This window comes from Muscardinus avellanarius (genome assembly GCF_963383645.1).
Source record: "Muscardinus avellanarius genome assembly, chromosome: 2".
Classification (NCBI taxonomy): domain Eukaryota; kingdom Metazoa; phylum Chordata; class Mammalia; order Rodentia; family Gliridae; genus Muscardinus; species Muscardinus avellanarius.
Genome location: NC_137787.1, coordinates 109,407,847 through 109,423,943, shown reverse-complemented (window position 1 = coordinate 109,423,943; position 16,097 = coordinate 109,407,847). Strand labels below are relative to the sequence as shown.

The window sequence follows — 16,097 nt, the reverse complement described above, 5'->3', positions numbered from 1 at the left end:
CAAAAATAAAAGAATTGCATAGCCCTGGCCCCTTCCTCAGCTGCTGATCTGGTTGCAGAAGCTGTTGGTTGTGGCTTCTCCCCTGCAAGCTCTCCTCATTATAACCACCCTCCTTCCACCCCACCCACCAACAGTGTGCAGAAGGAGGAACAGTGCATTTGGCACCAAAGTACCTAAGGTTGACCCCGCCCCCCTTACTAGTTATGTATCTTTGTGCAATAGACTTAACCACTCTGAGTGGTGGTTTCCTTGTCTGATAAATGGGTCAATCATCCCTGTTCTACTACTCAGCTGATTCTTCTTGATTGTTTTCAGTGCTGAGGATCAACCCAGGGCCTCTATCATGCTAAGCATACACTCTACCACTGAGCTATATCTCCAACCCCATCATCAGCTGAATTTTTTAAATTTCTTATGCAATTCCACACAGGTGAACTCAGTTCAGACCATGAAGAAAGTGCTGAATGAGGTGGAGAACTGCATATTATAATTCTTAATGCATATTGTAATTACAACTTGGTAGCATTGAAGAAAAAAACAACCTCTGGAATGCTCCTAAGAGTGAATAGCAAAGACACACCCATCAAGAAAATCAATCTTAGACTATTTGCTAAGGCAAGAGTGCCCCTTCCTTCCCCCTCAAGCTAGAGCAGGCAGACCCCACTCCAAAAGGCCTCGGCCACCTCCCTGGCTTTCTCTTCCACCCAGAGCTCTCTCCTCTCTAAAGGAGCAGGATTATAGCATCCCAACTCTGTGTCAGAATGGCGAGGCTGGGTAGCCTTTCTCCCTGTAGGTTCCATGGTGGTTCCATGCCAGGAAAGGCAAGCTCAGAGGCCCCAGACTTCTGCTTTCTTTGAGCGACTCAGTGTCACTCAAAAGAGAGGCTTGCTGTGTCCTCACCCTAGACCCAGAGCCCTGACTCAAAGATTTGGCCTGTGGGGAGGAGAAAGCAGGCTATGAAAAGATAGCACTTCCCCACAGGAACAATCTGTAGCAGAGCAGGAAGTTTAAACCTTTCACTGTGCTTTCAAGAACAGTGAAAGTTGTGTGAAGGGAGCTGGGAGGAGACTGATAGAGCTAATGAAGATGTAGCCTAGACGGTGCTACACTAGTTTGGAGGCGAGGAGAGGAGTAAGAGAGCTGCAGGAGCTCCCCGGGGTCAGACAGACACCCCAAGGCGACTGCAGCTGGCATTCCTTCCAAGGAGCCAGGATTTGGTTGGATTCGTTGGGAGAACAATTTATACCTAGGACAGTATTGAAAACAATAAAGCACCACCTGTCAACTCGTAAAGTTTAACTGGGTGTGATCTGAGAGTCAAAGAGAGCCTCAGCAAACTGTCATCCAAGGGTGACTACGTGCAGACCCAAGCTGCACCTCCCCAGACTCACAGAGGCCTGGCACTGAGGGGAGAGAACTGACCAACTAAAACAACCTGGCAGGTTACTAAACAATCAAATCACAATAGCAAGCCTAGGGGACAGCAGTACTCACATTGCTACAGTATCTAAAATGCCACCAGATGCAGGGTATGGTGCACAGGTTTGTAATCCCAGCATTCCGGAGGCTAAGACTGGAGGATCTTGGCTCGCCACCTCAGCTACTTAAGGAGGCCCTTCGCAACTCAATGAGACCCTGTTTCAAAAACTTTTAAACAGAGAATATTAAAACATAGATACAGAACTAAATGGAATTCTGGAGTTGAAAAGTCCAATAAATGAAATAAATTCACAAAAAAGTTCTCAACAGGTTTAAACAGGTGGAAGAAATAATTTGTAAGTTCAAATATAGATTGAGATATGCAAACCAAAGAATAGAGAAAAACTATAGAAAATATAAACAGAGTCTTAGAGAAAGGTGCACCATCCTTGTGTCTACCAGCATTGGTCTTTGTTTGGTTGGTTTTGTGGTACTAGGGATGGAACCCAGGGGTACTCTATACCCCCAGTCCTATTTTATTATTTTATTCTGAGGCTAGGTGTGGTGGCACACACGTGTAATCCCCGCACTTGGGAGGCGGAGACAGGAGGATCGCGCAGGTTCAAAGCCTGCCTCGCTGCCTTAAGAGACCCTGTTTCCAAATAAAAAGTATAAAATAGGTCTGGGAGTGTAGCCCGGAGGTAGAAGGGTTTCCAGGAACCCCAGTACCACCAAAAGAAAAAAAAGAGGGAGGAGAAACTACTCAAGAAGAAATAGCTGAGAACATCTAAGATTTATTTAAAAAAAAAATAACCTACATATCCAGAAAGCTAAAGACTCCAAGATAAACACAGACCCCACATATAGACACATCATAATAAAAGTGCTGAAGTCAGAAGAGGTGAACTCTCGAAATCGGTAAGAGAGGAGAAACAAGCCTCTTGTAACTAAGGGGCCCTTCCCAGGGATATTAGCAGTGGGCCTCTCAGTAGAAACCAGTGATGCCAGAAGACAGTGGGATAGCACGTTAAAATGCTAAGAGAAAGCCTTGCCAGCCAAGCAGCCTTGGTGCAGCATAGCTGTCCTTTTGACAATGAAGGCTGAACACTTTGCTGGATAAAAACATAGAATTAGTCACAAGCAGACAACAAACATATAAGAAGAGCATTCTTCAGACTGAAACTAATTTGCCTAGAGGATAATTTAACCAATTTACCTAGAGGATAATTTTAATCTATGTAAGTATAAAAAGCTCTGATAAGGCTGATTATGTAATTATAAAAGACACTATAAATTCATTTTTTCTTTTTAACTGATTTATTCTTAATAATTATTATTATCATTATTATTATTTTGTGTGTGTGGTACTGGAGATTGAACCCAATGACATTCTACCTCTTAGCTACACCCCCCAGCCCTGTTTTATTTATTTTATTTTGAAACAAGAGCCTCACTAAGTTGCAGAGGGCCTGGCTAAGTAGCTGAGGCTGTCCTCAAACCTGCGATCCTCCTTTCTTGGCCTCCCAAATACTAGGATTACAAGCAAGTATGTCATCACACCTGGCTTATTTAACTGATTTATAAAGGAGTTGTGTAAAATCATACATATGTAAGGTATTATTGGACTAATAATATATAAAAAGTGAATACATGTGTCACTCGCCTTCTGAGAGCATCATGGAGATGGGTGAGAGAAAAGCCAGGCAGGCTAAGGAGGTGGTCGCAGACGGTGATCATGTCAGCAGTGTTTTGCTGGGTATGTGACATTAGCAGGTGCAACTCATACAACATTAAAACCACAAAAAGGAGGGAAGAGAATAATGCTATGTGGGAGTGGTATTTTTTGTGAAACCCGGGGGGGGGGTCTTTATACTACACACCCAGCCCTATTTTTTAGTCTTTTTATTTCTGAAACCGGGTCTCACTGAGTTGCAAAGGGCCTCACTAAGTAGCTGAGGCTGTCCACAAACCTCCATCCTCCAGTCTCCACTTCCAGAATGCTGGGATTACAGGCATGAGCCACCATGCCAGGCCTTGGGAGTGATATTTTTAATAACAGTGGAATTAAACTAATACACATCTGAAGTTAATTGTGATAAGTAATGCATATGCTTAATTCCAGTATCAATGGATGAATGAAGAAGCAAATTGTGTTAGATCTGTTCAATGGAATATTATTCAGCTATAAAAGAGAAATGAAGTACTGAAACATGCTACGATGTGGATGAACCTTGAAAACATTATGCCAGGTGAGAGAAGCCAGCGACAAAAAACCAGATCCCTTAAGATTCAATTGATAAGTAAATCCAGAATAGGGAAGCGAGACAGATGGAAAGTAGACTGGTGGTTCCTTGGGGTGGGAGTGCAGGTGGGTGGAATTCTGGAGTTTGTGGAAGGAGACAACGCTGGAGAGTAAACCCAGAGGCACTCTATATTTGAGCTATATCCCCTGCCCCTTTTTATTTTTTGTTTTAAAATAGGGCCTTGCTAGGTTACTGAGAGTCTCATTGAGTTGCTGAGGCTGACCTCAAACTTTCAACCCTCTTGTCTCAGCCTCCCAAGTAATGGGGTTATAGGCACGCACCATCACTTCTGGCTGAGAATGTCCTAAAATGACGATGGTGATGGTTACCCATATCTATAAATATACCAAAATCCATTGAGCTGTACACTTGAAATGAGTGAGCTATATCTCAATAAAGCCATTTTTTAAAAATTCAGGAAAATCTTTTACCAGCACTTGACACTTGAGGACAGGTTATCAGGCACAAGACACAACAAAAATATACTTAGCTTAAAGAAAGAGGGGACCTATAGTACAGGAAATAACTGTGTGAGCAGAAGGCAGTAAGAATTCCCGAGTGACACCTGGCAGGCCCTTCCGGAGGCAGGTGCTCCAGAGCCGCATCAGCACAGGATGTGGTTCACCTGCCACGCCAGGGCCTCAGGGTCACCTTGGGCCCCGTGGCTCCACTGAAACAGGAACAGATAGGCCAGAGTTCATCCTGAGCCTCAAACTTCAGAGCTCCCGCCTCAGGCTAATTCTTGGCTGCCCCCAAACATGAAAAAGAAATTGTAATAGACACCATATGTCAATGCGGGGGCAGAGGCATAAACAGAAGAATTTCACCTACTAAAAATTCTACCAGTCAAAAGAATGGATGAACTGAAAGCCATGGACAGGAGAAAGCTACAAAAATCATGATTTTCTGTTCTTAATCTTCAAGAGGACATAAGAAAAATCTAATTGAGATTAAAACTATGACCTCTGAATCACAGGCTCCAATGAAGGTCCTGAACATAGCTGAAATGAGCCAGAAAAAGCAAATCAGAGGTAAAACTGAGGAATTCTCCCATCACCGAGAAGAAAAAGGAGTTTTTAAATATTAAAATAATAAAGCCGGGTGTGGTGGCACATGCTTGTAATCCCAGTACTTGGGAGGCTGAGACAGGAGGATTGCACAAGTTCGAAGCCAGCCTCAGCTCCTTAGTGAGGCTCTCGGCAACTTAGTGAGACCTTGTTTCCAAATAAAATAGAAAATAGGTCTAGGAGTGTAGCCCAGAGGTAGAAAGCCTTTGGGTTCCATCTCCAGCAGCACACACACACACACACACACACACACACACACATACACACACACACACACACACACACACACACGAAAATAATAGCAGTTCCAGGGGTAGAAATTGCAAATACAGTCAGAATTAAGTAGAAATCCCAGAAGTTTGGAACAGAACAACTGGAGTGGCAGCACTAATCAAAGGTGGGGGAGAGAAGGAGAGCTTCCCTAAGCTAAACACAGAGCTCACACTAGTCCCCCGTCACTAACCTTGTGAGATAGGAAAACAGGAATTACCACCCCTTTTGGACAACAAGAAGTCTGAGAAACAGAGGGACATGCCTTCTCCTCACCCCCGCGGGGATCGTGGCCACTCACTCCAGCAGTTCCTTGCTGTGCACACATGCTGGGCCATGCACCACAACAGTCTTAAGTATCTTATTTAGCAATAAAACCCCCTGCCAACTCATTCAAATGATGTTCTGGAATACTAGGAATATATGATGGCGAAGTTCTGGCTTCTAAGATGGTGCTGATTTTTTTTTTTTTTTTTTTGTACTGGGGTTCCTGGAAACCCTTCTACCTCTGGGCTACACTCCCAGACATATTTTTATATTTTTTTAATTTGAAAACAGGGTCTCTTAAGCCGGAAAGGCTGGCTTTGAACCGGCGCGATCCTCCTGTCTCCACACCCAAGCGCGGGGATTACAAGAGTGCGCCACCACGCCCGGCGATGGTGCTGATTTTAAGAGTCAATATCAGCTTTGAGAATGGCTTATCTTTGGAAAAAGGCAACTGTCCACACCTTTTTAAATACCCCATGACTTAATGAAAGGCTCATAGAAGAAATTATTTTTTCCCCTGGAAATGATTCTTTCAGCAGTTGTCAAACAATTTTGCATAACTGCCGACTGTGAGTTCAAGATCACAGCCATATGTGGGAAAGAATAACAGCCTACTTTGCAATGCAGCCACAACAGCATGTACTCTTGATGGCAGAGAACAACCTTGTCCACCAGCACCCAGCATGCACTGAGCTGGATTCAGGCTCGAGAACCAGGGCCTGCCTCAGGCTGACCCTCAGCATGACAAATGATCAGGCCCACTCTTACCTGTCTCCTGCCTAACCTCACTTGCCTTCTGTGGATCTTTAGTGCCAAGGTAACCAACTATTGATGGCCAATGCCAGCCTATTTCTCTCTCCCCAGCCCTGACAAAGTGAATGTTTTACGGGTATAGCTATTTGTTTTTTCAACTTTATTTAGGGCTTAATCTTAGTTCACCTGTCATAAATACTGACTGCACCTCTCCTTCCAGTCAGATGAATGATTTTAGATTATAGGTTACCAGCTAACATAACCCGCACCTGCCCAGGACCAAAGCCTTAACACCTATCCTGCCAGGAGCCCTTGAGCACCTCTTAGCACACCAGCCTCCTGGGTTAGGGATAAGAAACGCTGTACATGTGCACAAAGGGGCCCCATTTGGGCTTTCATCTGGGGCCCACTTCCTTTCTGGCACAAAAAGCCAGCCCTTCTGTGGATATATATTGTGATGTGATACTGTTTGCTATAGTTTTGGGAAAGGAACATCATGGAAGCTGGTATGTGTTCTCAGAACAGAAAGTACCCAAATTCCATTACTAAATTGGAGACGATTCACTATGTTATTATTTCTTCTGCAAGCTAAATTCTATTACAAGATCAAGACTTAGTCAGTAGCTTTGCTCAAAACAAATGAAGGGAGCCCAGTTTGGGGGCTTCATAGAGGAACCTGCCTCGAGCTAAGAATTTCCCTTCTCTGGTCACCAAGCAGTTAACTGAAGGTCAAAGACAACTGTGTATCTTTTTTATCTTCAAAATAGCACAATCAGACAAGCAGCCATAGCCACCAAAAGCACTTTCTTGTCTTTCATGCCAGGACACCAAGTATGTAACCGAAATGAGAAGCATGCTGCTCACCAGGGTCAGATGCGTGCTCTGGCCAACTCATGTTGTTCAGCCCCATCGGGGCACTCTGGGAGAGCAGATGGCTTCTTCTATGGAGACACAGAGTCTCTGGAGAGGTGGCAACTGTCTTCCTCCAGCACTAGGAGAGGAAAGAATAGGCAGAGACTAGGTGAAGAGAACAGATGACAGGCTGACATTGCCACTTCCAAATTCCTCTAATGGCCCAGGACCTTTCCTGGGAGTAGAGACCCAGCCAACTGTCCACAGCTCCAGGTCATGCCATTCACAAAACACCCAGGAGGAAGGTTCCTCCTTGAGCCTGTGGTGCACAGCTTGTGCGACCTCAGTGGGAAAGGTTGCCATTCAGTAACATGAAACAATGACCAGAGAAAGGTTTCAGGCACCAAAGTCATTCCAGCTGGTCAGACAATAGCAAAACTGTTAGTTTTAGACAATGGCATCTTCTTTTGGGAGTACCTAACTAAAATGCAACTCCTGAAGGTTTTTATATCTCATAATTATGACACAGACACTACCCTTAGTAAGTGTGTAACATGGGGTCTTGGGAAGGGAAGGGACACACCCTTTATCTTCTTATTGTCTAGAGCAAAACTTAGCTCCTCCCATTTTGCCACCTTATTAGGTTATTGTAGTAGCTTAAAATGATGGTATATATTCAAATGCATGGTTGTTGCCGGGCGTGGTGGCACACACTGGTAATCCCCGCGCTTGGAAGGCTGAGACAGGAGAATCGCACAGGTTCGAAGCCAGCCTCTTCTACTTAGTGAGGCTCTCAGCAACGTAGTGAGACCCTGTTTCCAAATAAAATATAAAATAGGTCTGGGAGGATAGCCCGGAGGTAGAGGGCCCCCGGGTTCCACCCCCAGTACCACCAAAAAAAAAAAAAAAAGCCACCACAACAAATACATGGTTGTTCCCTTTCCTTTGGTTTTTATAGTCTCACACTATTATGCAAATAATGTCTAGAAGATTTTTCTAAGTAATGCTAGAAACATAAATATACAAATAAGGATTAGAATGGAAGAAGATACCCTACCTCCTCTCTTCCATTTGAATGCAACTGAAAACTCTGGGCAGAATGTAAACATCATTTGGACTGGGGAAGAAAACCAGATTTGGAAGTAACCTAATCTTGCGGTAAGCTTCCTGTTTTGTTGTTCCTGTATATCTCCCCCTCCCCACCTAAATGGAACAGCAGCCTGAAACTGTGCACGGAAAAATGGCCTCCCAAAGGATCCTTCTCCAATCTGAAGAAGGAAAAGGGATGGTATCACGGGACGGTATCACGGAATGGGCGAAATACTGTGCATTCTGATATTTTCTCCCAGCCCAGCTCCTGGGGCAATCACATTATAGTCATGGGATTTAGGTACCAGGCATAAAACTATGAAGGAGAAGCATCCTCTCTGACCAGAGGAACTGCAGTCTCAAGAGTATAGTGAAGAACCTTCATCTCTTTTTTTCTCTGTCCTATAGCACTTGACTCCAGAGGCAGAGACACAGTTGCAGAAAGTATGTGTATCAGAGTGGAAAAACAAAAGCCCCGGCTTCCTAGAGAAAATATCAGGAAGAATGTGGCTCATGGAAACCAGGAAGTGTGGAAAAGAACACAGACCTGAGTGCCATGTGTAGACTCCTAGACTCATGCCCAAACTGCACAAAGGCACCGACTGTCAGTCAATAGCTGACTAGAGTTTTTGAGAACTGAAATATGGGGTAGAATGTTTCACCAGTCCCAGAATGGCCTCCAAGGGATCCATATTATCCAAATGATGCTACAGACATCTAAAAACCTGAGCTGACATAAAAAAAAAACAGCCCCTCAAGGCCAGTAAGAATTGGAGACCTGAACTTAACTGGGTCAGTCACCTGAAAAACATAATCATTATTCTCCATAGGAACTAAACAAGGCCTAGATTTTCCTAAGAAAACATTCAAAATACCTAAAATACTAGGATACAACCCAAAATTACCTGATATAGAAATAGCTGTGAAAAAAAAATCTCATTAACTTGCAAGGGGAAAGGCAATCAGTGGATGGCAGTGAGGCAGGACAGAGGGCCTGGGGATAGAGGGCCCTAATGGCCATCCATAGTCTTTTGTGAGTGGGAGGTGAGAGCCGGAGGGGTTGGTACCAGGAGATCAGGGCCCTCCAACCCACAAGACAGCAATTCAAATTAAGGACTGAAATTGGTCAAAAGATATTGGTTCCCCAAGACCCAATTCTGGCTAGTCATAAAAGAGCAAATGGGAAATCTCAAAAAGGTTTAAATGCCTACCTCCCCAAAGCTTCAGTGGTTACTCTCTTTTGGGGACCTCCATCCCCATGAAGGGAGCTGTTTTGTCTTTTATCTTTCTTGACTTAAAATAAGCATTCATTTCTCTATACCCTTCATTAGTCCTTAGATTCATTCATCAAAATCTACTGGACAAAAATCCAATAAAAGAGCCAAATGTAATGGCGCATACTTGTAATCCCAGCATTTGGGAGGCTGAGACAAGAGGTTAGTGGTTCAAGGACAGCCTCAGCTACTTAGTAGACCCTTTGCAATTCAATGAGACTCTGTTTCAAAATAAAGAATAAAAATAGGGCTGGGGATGTAGCTAGGAGGTAGAATGCCCCTGGGTTATATCCCCAGTGCCAAAAAAAAAAAAAAAAAAAATCCAAAAAGAGGAGAACCTTGTATTGCCAGCATCAACATGGCATGTTGGAATTGTCAAAGACTTTAAAGCAGCTCATATTTAACTGTGCTCTAGCCAGTAAGATCACTCTTGAAATGAATAAAAGATAATAGCAGGGAAGTAGATACAAAAGGGAATGAAATTAAATAATAAAATTAAAAGTAGAATAAATGCAATAAAAATTCACTAGTGGAGTTTGATTTAAAGCAAGATAAGGAAATAATTAGCAAACCTGAAACAGTATAATAGAGATAATCCACTCTGAAGAATAGAGAGAAAAAAAAGGGGGGAAATCAGAGTCTTGGGAGCCCATAGTGATCAGGGGTGGCAGTGGCGGGTCTATGTCCTCTCCTCCCAGAGTGCTACTGCTCCCAGCAGCAGTGTTTGCCAAATCCCTGGTTGAGGGAGTTAGTAAAGCCACAGAATCAGGTGGGGGCGCCAGGGGAGAGTAAGGAGCAGAGCTGCACTGGGATCTGCCAAGCTGCCAAGCAGGATTCAAAATGGACCAATCAGGCCCCAGATCCAAAGCTGGGTTCCCAAGACAGAACAATTAAATGGCGTGCCAGTCTGTATAAGCCAGTGTGTATAAGTTAGCCTCTCGAGCACCTGCTGCAGAGCAGAGTGGAGCAGCTGAGAGAACAGCTGCAGAGAGAGGGCAGCACAGACCACAGGTGGATCCTCAGGCATGGAGGTTCTGCAGCGGTGACCACAGCTGCTTGCCCAGAGTGCTCATCCCAGCCAGGAAACCCTCACAGGGATCCCTCCCTTCCCTTGTGCAGGAATTTGGCTGCCTTCTCCCATCCTCTTCTATTAAATGCTGCAAATTGATGTTCATGCCTCCTGAGCTGAATTCTTTCACTCTGAAAGACAAGAACAGAGGTAAGCTACTGGTCCAGGCCTGAGACTACCTCAACCCAGCCCAACCTGTAGCAGCTCCCAGCTCAATACTGCCATGACTGGGTGGGATCTTTCTTTCCCCTTTCTCTGTCATTCCATGGAAGTGCCTCACATGGTCGTTGTAGACCAGGAACGTGCAACTCTAGACGCTCTGTATCCATGAACCAACAGGCTATTTCACTTCCATGTTTTATGTCTGCCCAGGGACATCTGAGCCCTCAAACATCGGGAACCAGCCAGCCAGCAAAGGCAATCAAGGTGGCTGCTGATCTGCAAGGCTGGTGAAGAAAGGCTTTTCTCTGAGGGACTCCTCCTCCTGTTGGAGTCAGGAACCATGCCTCAGAGGGGCTTTGCCTTCCTGGAGACCACAAAGCCCATTCATCCTTTTCTGCCTGCCGATAGTCTTTTTTCCTACCTAACACTTTCAACCCTGCTTCTGTTCCCCGTGGCCGTGGGCACCTATGACACTGTGCTGGGTTCCAGTGGCTGACCGCAGGTTCCTGCCCTGCTTCCTGCATTCCCCATCTCCCCATTCCCAGGTGTGGCAACTGTGGCAGGTGCACAGGAGGGAACTATCAAGCAAGAGCCGAGGGCAGTGCGAGGCTCACACCAAGGTCTCCCATGCCCTCGGTGGGCGGTGGAGACCACTTTCCCATGGCTGTCACATCAGTGCTGAGGTCCCAAGTGTAAAATGTGTCAGTGCCACAAGAGAGGGAGGGAGAAAAGTAGGATGGCAGGTGCCACAGAGCTCTCTGGAGCTTTCTGTGTCCAGAGCAGAACAGAGGGCTGGGCACCATTTGCAAATGAGCCCAGTCTCCATGCTGCAGCACACCCAGCTGGCCTCAAGCTCACAGCCACTGCCATTACTGGTGCCAAACGGGTGCCTTCCAACAGCCTAAGTTGGTGTTTCAGTGTTCTGTAAATAACTTAGAGATAAATTGGGTAAATGAAAATAAATAAAAGCTTTGAAATGAACGCACTTAGCTGCTCAGGGTCTACAATAACTTATTTGGGTGTGTTAAAAATGCTCAAGGTTGCTAGAGATTTGGGTTCTTGTCACCATAATTTAATTTAATTTAATTTTTGTGGCACTGACATTGAACCCAGGGGCATTCTACCTCCAAGCTATATCCCCAGCCCAATTTTTATTTTTATTTTTGAAACAGGATCTTGCTAGGTTGATGAGAGTCTCACTACTTGGTGAGGCTGTACTCAAACCTGTGATCCCACTCTCAGCCTCCCAAGTACTCGAATTACAAGTGTGTGCCACCACATCTGACTTAGTTACTGAAAGTTTATATACAAAATTCATCCAATGCTTTGATGAAGAGTGATGAGAACTAGATGTTTTATTGAGAAAAGAAGTAATTTTGTCTGAATTCAGATAATGTTATGGGATCATTTCAAATGTAAATTTAGGGAAAGAAAGCATAAAGGAACTAGTATGTAAAAACTAATATGAAGGAAATGAGGCATAAAGTAACTAGAGATGTGAAGAAAACACATGAGTACAAGGATGTTTTTGGTATGGGAGGTAAAGAGGAAAAAAATATTTTGGGAATAAGAAAGAATCTTGTATAGTTTTGTCCTAAAGATTGTCCCAAGTGGGAAAGAATAGATAAGAGCAAAATTGGAAGGATAAAGCAAGTCACAGAGGGTTTACTCAAAAAAGTCACAAAAGGTTTGTAGAAGATAAAGTTTCTGGGTGGAATTTTCTGGGGGGGGAACAAAATTGGTTATAGTTAAGACAAATTATTCAGGTGAGGGTTTTAGTCTCCAGGTGTCCTGACAAACAGGTGGTGCCAAGCAGAAACAAGCCAATGCTTTAACCAAGGCATTGAGAGACTCTTCCTTGGCCCCAGGGACCCAAAGGATCCATAATGCTACAAGTGTGGTCAGCCAGGATGCTGATAAAGGGGGCATCCAAGGGAAGGTGTGCTCTCTACAGCAGAGACCACTGGAAGAGTCACTGCTTTTAGGGGTCTAGAAATCAAAGATTAATGCCTTTTTGCTCAAATGATCCAACAAGAATCTGCTAATTGATGGGTCGTGGGCCCCAGTGACTCCTGTTCTCTCAGACATCAGCAGAGAGAAGCCTTGGGTTACCCTGGGTGTAGAAGGTAAGGTGATTGACTTTTTACTTTACTGGAGCTACATATTCTGTCTTGACTCCATCATGGCCCTGAGTCCAAAAGGTCAGTTACCAGCACTGGTGCATCAGGCCAGCCCAAGTCTAATACATCACCCTCCCCTTAGTCGTCTATCACACGTGTTTTTAGTTATATCCAAGAGTTCTAGCCCATTGCTGGAGAGGACTCTTCTCCCCCAACTTGGAATAAAAGTACTTTCTAACCTAAAGCTAGCATGCTGTCTGCTACTGGTAGAAGTCAACCCAAATGTGTGGGACACCTAAGATCAGGTAGGTTGAGCCATTAGGGCCTGACTAGTGGTCATCTGTCTCAAAGACCCAACCTGTTTCCCTCAACAGAAACACGACCCTCTTAAAGCACAAGTCCAAGCAGGGCTTATTCCCATCATCAGGAGTCTTTTAAATAAGCAGCTGCTAACTCTTTATAATAACTCTTATAACATCTCAATCCTTGGTATAAAAAAGCCTAATGGATCTTGGAGGCTAGTGATTGGGGATGATGGTGGTGGTGGTGGTGGTGGTGGTGGGTCCAGCCCCTGCCCCCACCCATGCCCAGTGTTACTGCCCCCAGGAGCAGTGCTCCTCAAATCTCTAGGGGCTGAGAGAGACAGGATGGCAGGGGAGTCGGTGCGGGTACCGGTGAAGGGGAAGGAATAAGACAATATAAAGATAAATGAGGCCAGGCGTGGTGGCGCACCCTTGTAATCCCAGGATTTGTGAGGCTGAGACCTGGAGGATCTTGGTTTGCGGCCAGCCTCAGCTACTTAGTGAGGCCCTCTGCAACTTAGTGAGACCCGGTTTCAAAATAAAGAATAAAAAATAGGGCAGGGGTATAACTCAGAGGTCAAATGCCCCTGGGTTCCATCTCTAGACCTGCCAAAAAAAAAAAAAAAAGATAAATGAGAAGTCTCCATCTACCTAGAATACATGTACAGGGCCTAGTTTCCCCTTAACCAGGATTAAAGGAGATTACTAGAGAATTCCAAGTTTAATATTCTATGATCATAAAAGGGTTGGGGCCTTAGGAACTTCTGTAATAGAGAATGGAGATTCTGCATCATAGGTCAAGGGGCATCTGTATTCCCATACTTCTTTATATCTCTGAGAGTCTCAGAGATGCATACTTCACAAATAACTGACAAAGAATTTGCTATTTTATAAAGAGAAAAAAAACAAGAAACAAATACTGAGTAAGGATGATCTAAGCACCATGAAATTATTTTTTAGTAGGCCACTGGTTTCATGCTAATGTTCACTGTCTCAAAATCAGGGGCAATGTAACTTTATTTTGCTACTTAAGATGGTTATATAACCCTGTCCTGTACCTTGTGAGTGCCTGAGCAAATGCTAGTGCTGTGTCCAACACTGCAAGACATGGGGAGGCACTCACCAAATGATAATTATTGTGAGAGCAAGAAGCCAGCCCCCCTGCTGGCCACAGGCAGGGATGCACCACAGAGAAGGAAAAGGGAGCCCTTACTTGGCAACTCTGGGGAGCAAACTGCTTTGAAGCATCTTCTGCAGCAGTAAAATCTAGACCCAGACTGTCACCCAAGGTCCAGGCAGCAAAGGCTAGGTCCTCAGCTTGGTACCATTGAGTTGCACGGAAGCCTTGAAGAGGTGGGGCCTCTTGGGAGGTCTGAGATCACTGGGAGTGTGCCCTCCAAGGGGATTTCTGGACACCAGCCTCTCTCTTCCTGGCACCATGATGTGACTGGGCCTTTCCTGCCGTGCGCTCCCACCATGAAGCACTGTGCTCCCACAGATCCAAAGCAATGGGCCAACCAGCCATGGATGAAATGTCCAAAACCATGTGCCAAACTAAACCTTTCCATTTTATAAGTTGATTTATCTTGAGTGTTTATTACAGTAACCAGAAGCTAACACAGTAGGCTCTTGCTGGGTGGGGCCCTTCACCATGCGGTAATCCAGGGGCCCAAGGCTGGCAAGTTCCAGTGCAGGGCAGAGTCAGCAGATGCCAGGCCAAGTCAGAGGATGCCTGGCCTGTGAGCAGCTTACCTGGACTTGATCCAGATGCGCTCTCCCTGTGCACATCTTCCTTCCAACCTGCACTTGTTTCTCTAGCTTCTTTCTCTGCATCTTCTCCAGCCACAGATCATCCAAACTGGCATGTGAATGCTTCACAACCCTCCCGGGCTGTGATGGGGCCTCCCTGGGGACATCCTCTGCAGAGATGGAGGGGATGGTCCATGTCACCATCTCAGTGGTGGAAAACTGCCTCTGAGCTGGCTCCATGTGAAAACCTTTCTGACCACAGGAGCAACTGGGCTTCTTGCCTGGTGGTTCTTCCCAGGACTCAGGGTTCTGGAGAGCAGAGAAGAACGTATTGGAGATCAGAGCAAGGGCATATCTAGGGACACTATCTTTTCTCTGCCCATTTTCTTTTGTATGCAGTACCATTTGATTAATTCTCAAAGTACAGATTCTAATAAAATATTTTTTCCCAGTAATTTTAGAAAATGTGAAAACTAGACACGAAACAAATCTTATTTCAGGTAAAATGTCTATTTTCAAGATTGTTTCAAATGACCCAGTCTTCTACTTTGCTCAAAGAGTTAGATCTTGAAAGTAATTACTGAACTTGGCATGCTCATTAGAAATATGTTTTAAAGGTCAATAATTGTGTTCAAAGCACTTGCTTAAACAATGCCCCTTGAGAACATGATTTAAGCAGGAGCACATGCCAGGCACTCATTACTCAATTCTGTTTGATACCGATGTTGTCCAATGGTATATGCAGCCTCACCTCCCCCTGCCATCACTATCCACATTCCATTTCAAAATAAAACTTGTCCACACTAGCAGAATAGTTGGGCTTTGTGTTGACACCTCCAAATCTCTGCTCTTTGGAATCAACTCATGGTCACTAGGAGAGGAAACCCTTTTCTTCCCATGTATCATCTAAGTCTAACCACTCCCCACTCCTACCCCAGTAGACAGTCTTTCACAGTAACAGCCTCTATAAAATGCCACACCAAGCACTTCATGCATATAATCCGGTGGAAACTAAAGTGGAATTTCTTTTAACTTATTTGAAGATTTGCTTGAAAAAAAGATAGCTAGCTAGCTAGCTAAATAGATGTATGTGGTGAAGGAGTGAGGAAGAAGAAAAAGATGGAAGATACGGGGAAGGAGAGGAAGAGGAGGTAGCTGGTTGGCTGGATAATTGTCCCATAATATCTGGGAGTACACCTTGGGGACAGGGACTTTCCTCAAATCTCCAGGTGACTACAACATGTAGCCAAGATTGAGAACCACTGACCTAAGTGTTTCTGTTTAACTCCCAAACTTTAAGTTTTAAAAATGTTTTCTCCTAAGCCAGGCGTGGTGGCACACGCTTGTAATCCCCACGCTTGGGAGGCGGAGACAGGAGGATCGCGCAGGTTCGTAGCCAGC

At 44.8% G+C, this 16,097-nt stretch overlaps 1 protein-coding gene across 1 annotated transcript in view; it reads right to left on the bottom strand.

Annotated features, from left to right (window-relative positions):
* Positions 1-16,097, bottom strand: part of ARHGEF4 (Rho guanine nucleotide exchange factor 4) — a gene marked incomplete at both ends in the record, with an annotated part of 133,112 nt that overhangs the window by 55,342 nt on the left and 61,673 nt on the right. The window contains 2 exons of the mRNA XM_080690288.1: positions 6,944-7,070; positions 14,700-15,005. Coding sequence (XP_080546414.1) covers positions 6,944-7,070; positions 14,700-15,005 — 433 coding nt within the window. The remainder of the gene's footprint in view (positions 1-6,943; positions 7,071-14,699; positions 15,006-16,097) is intronic.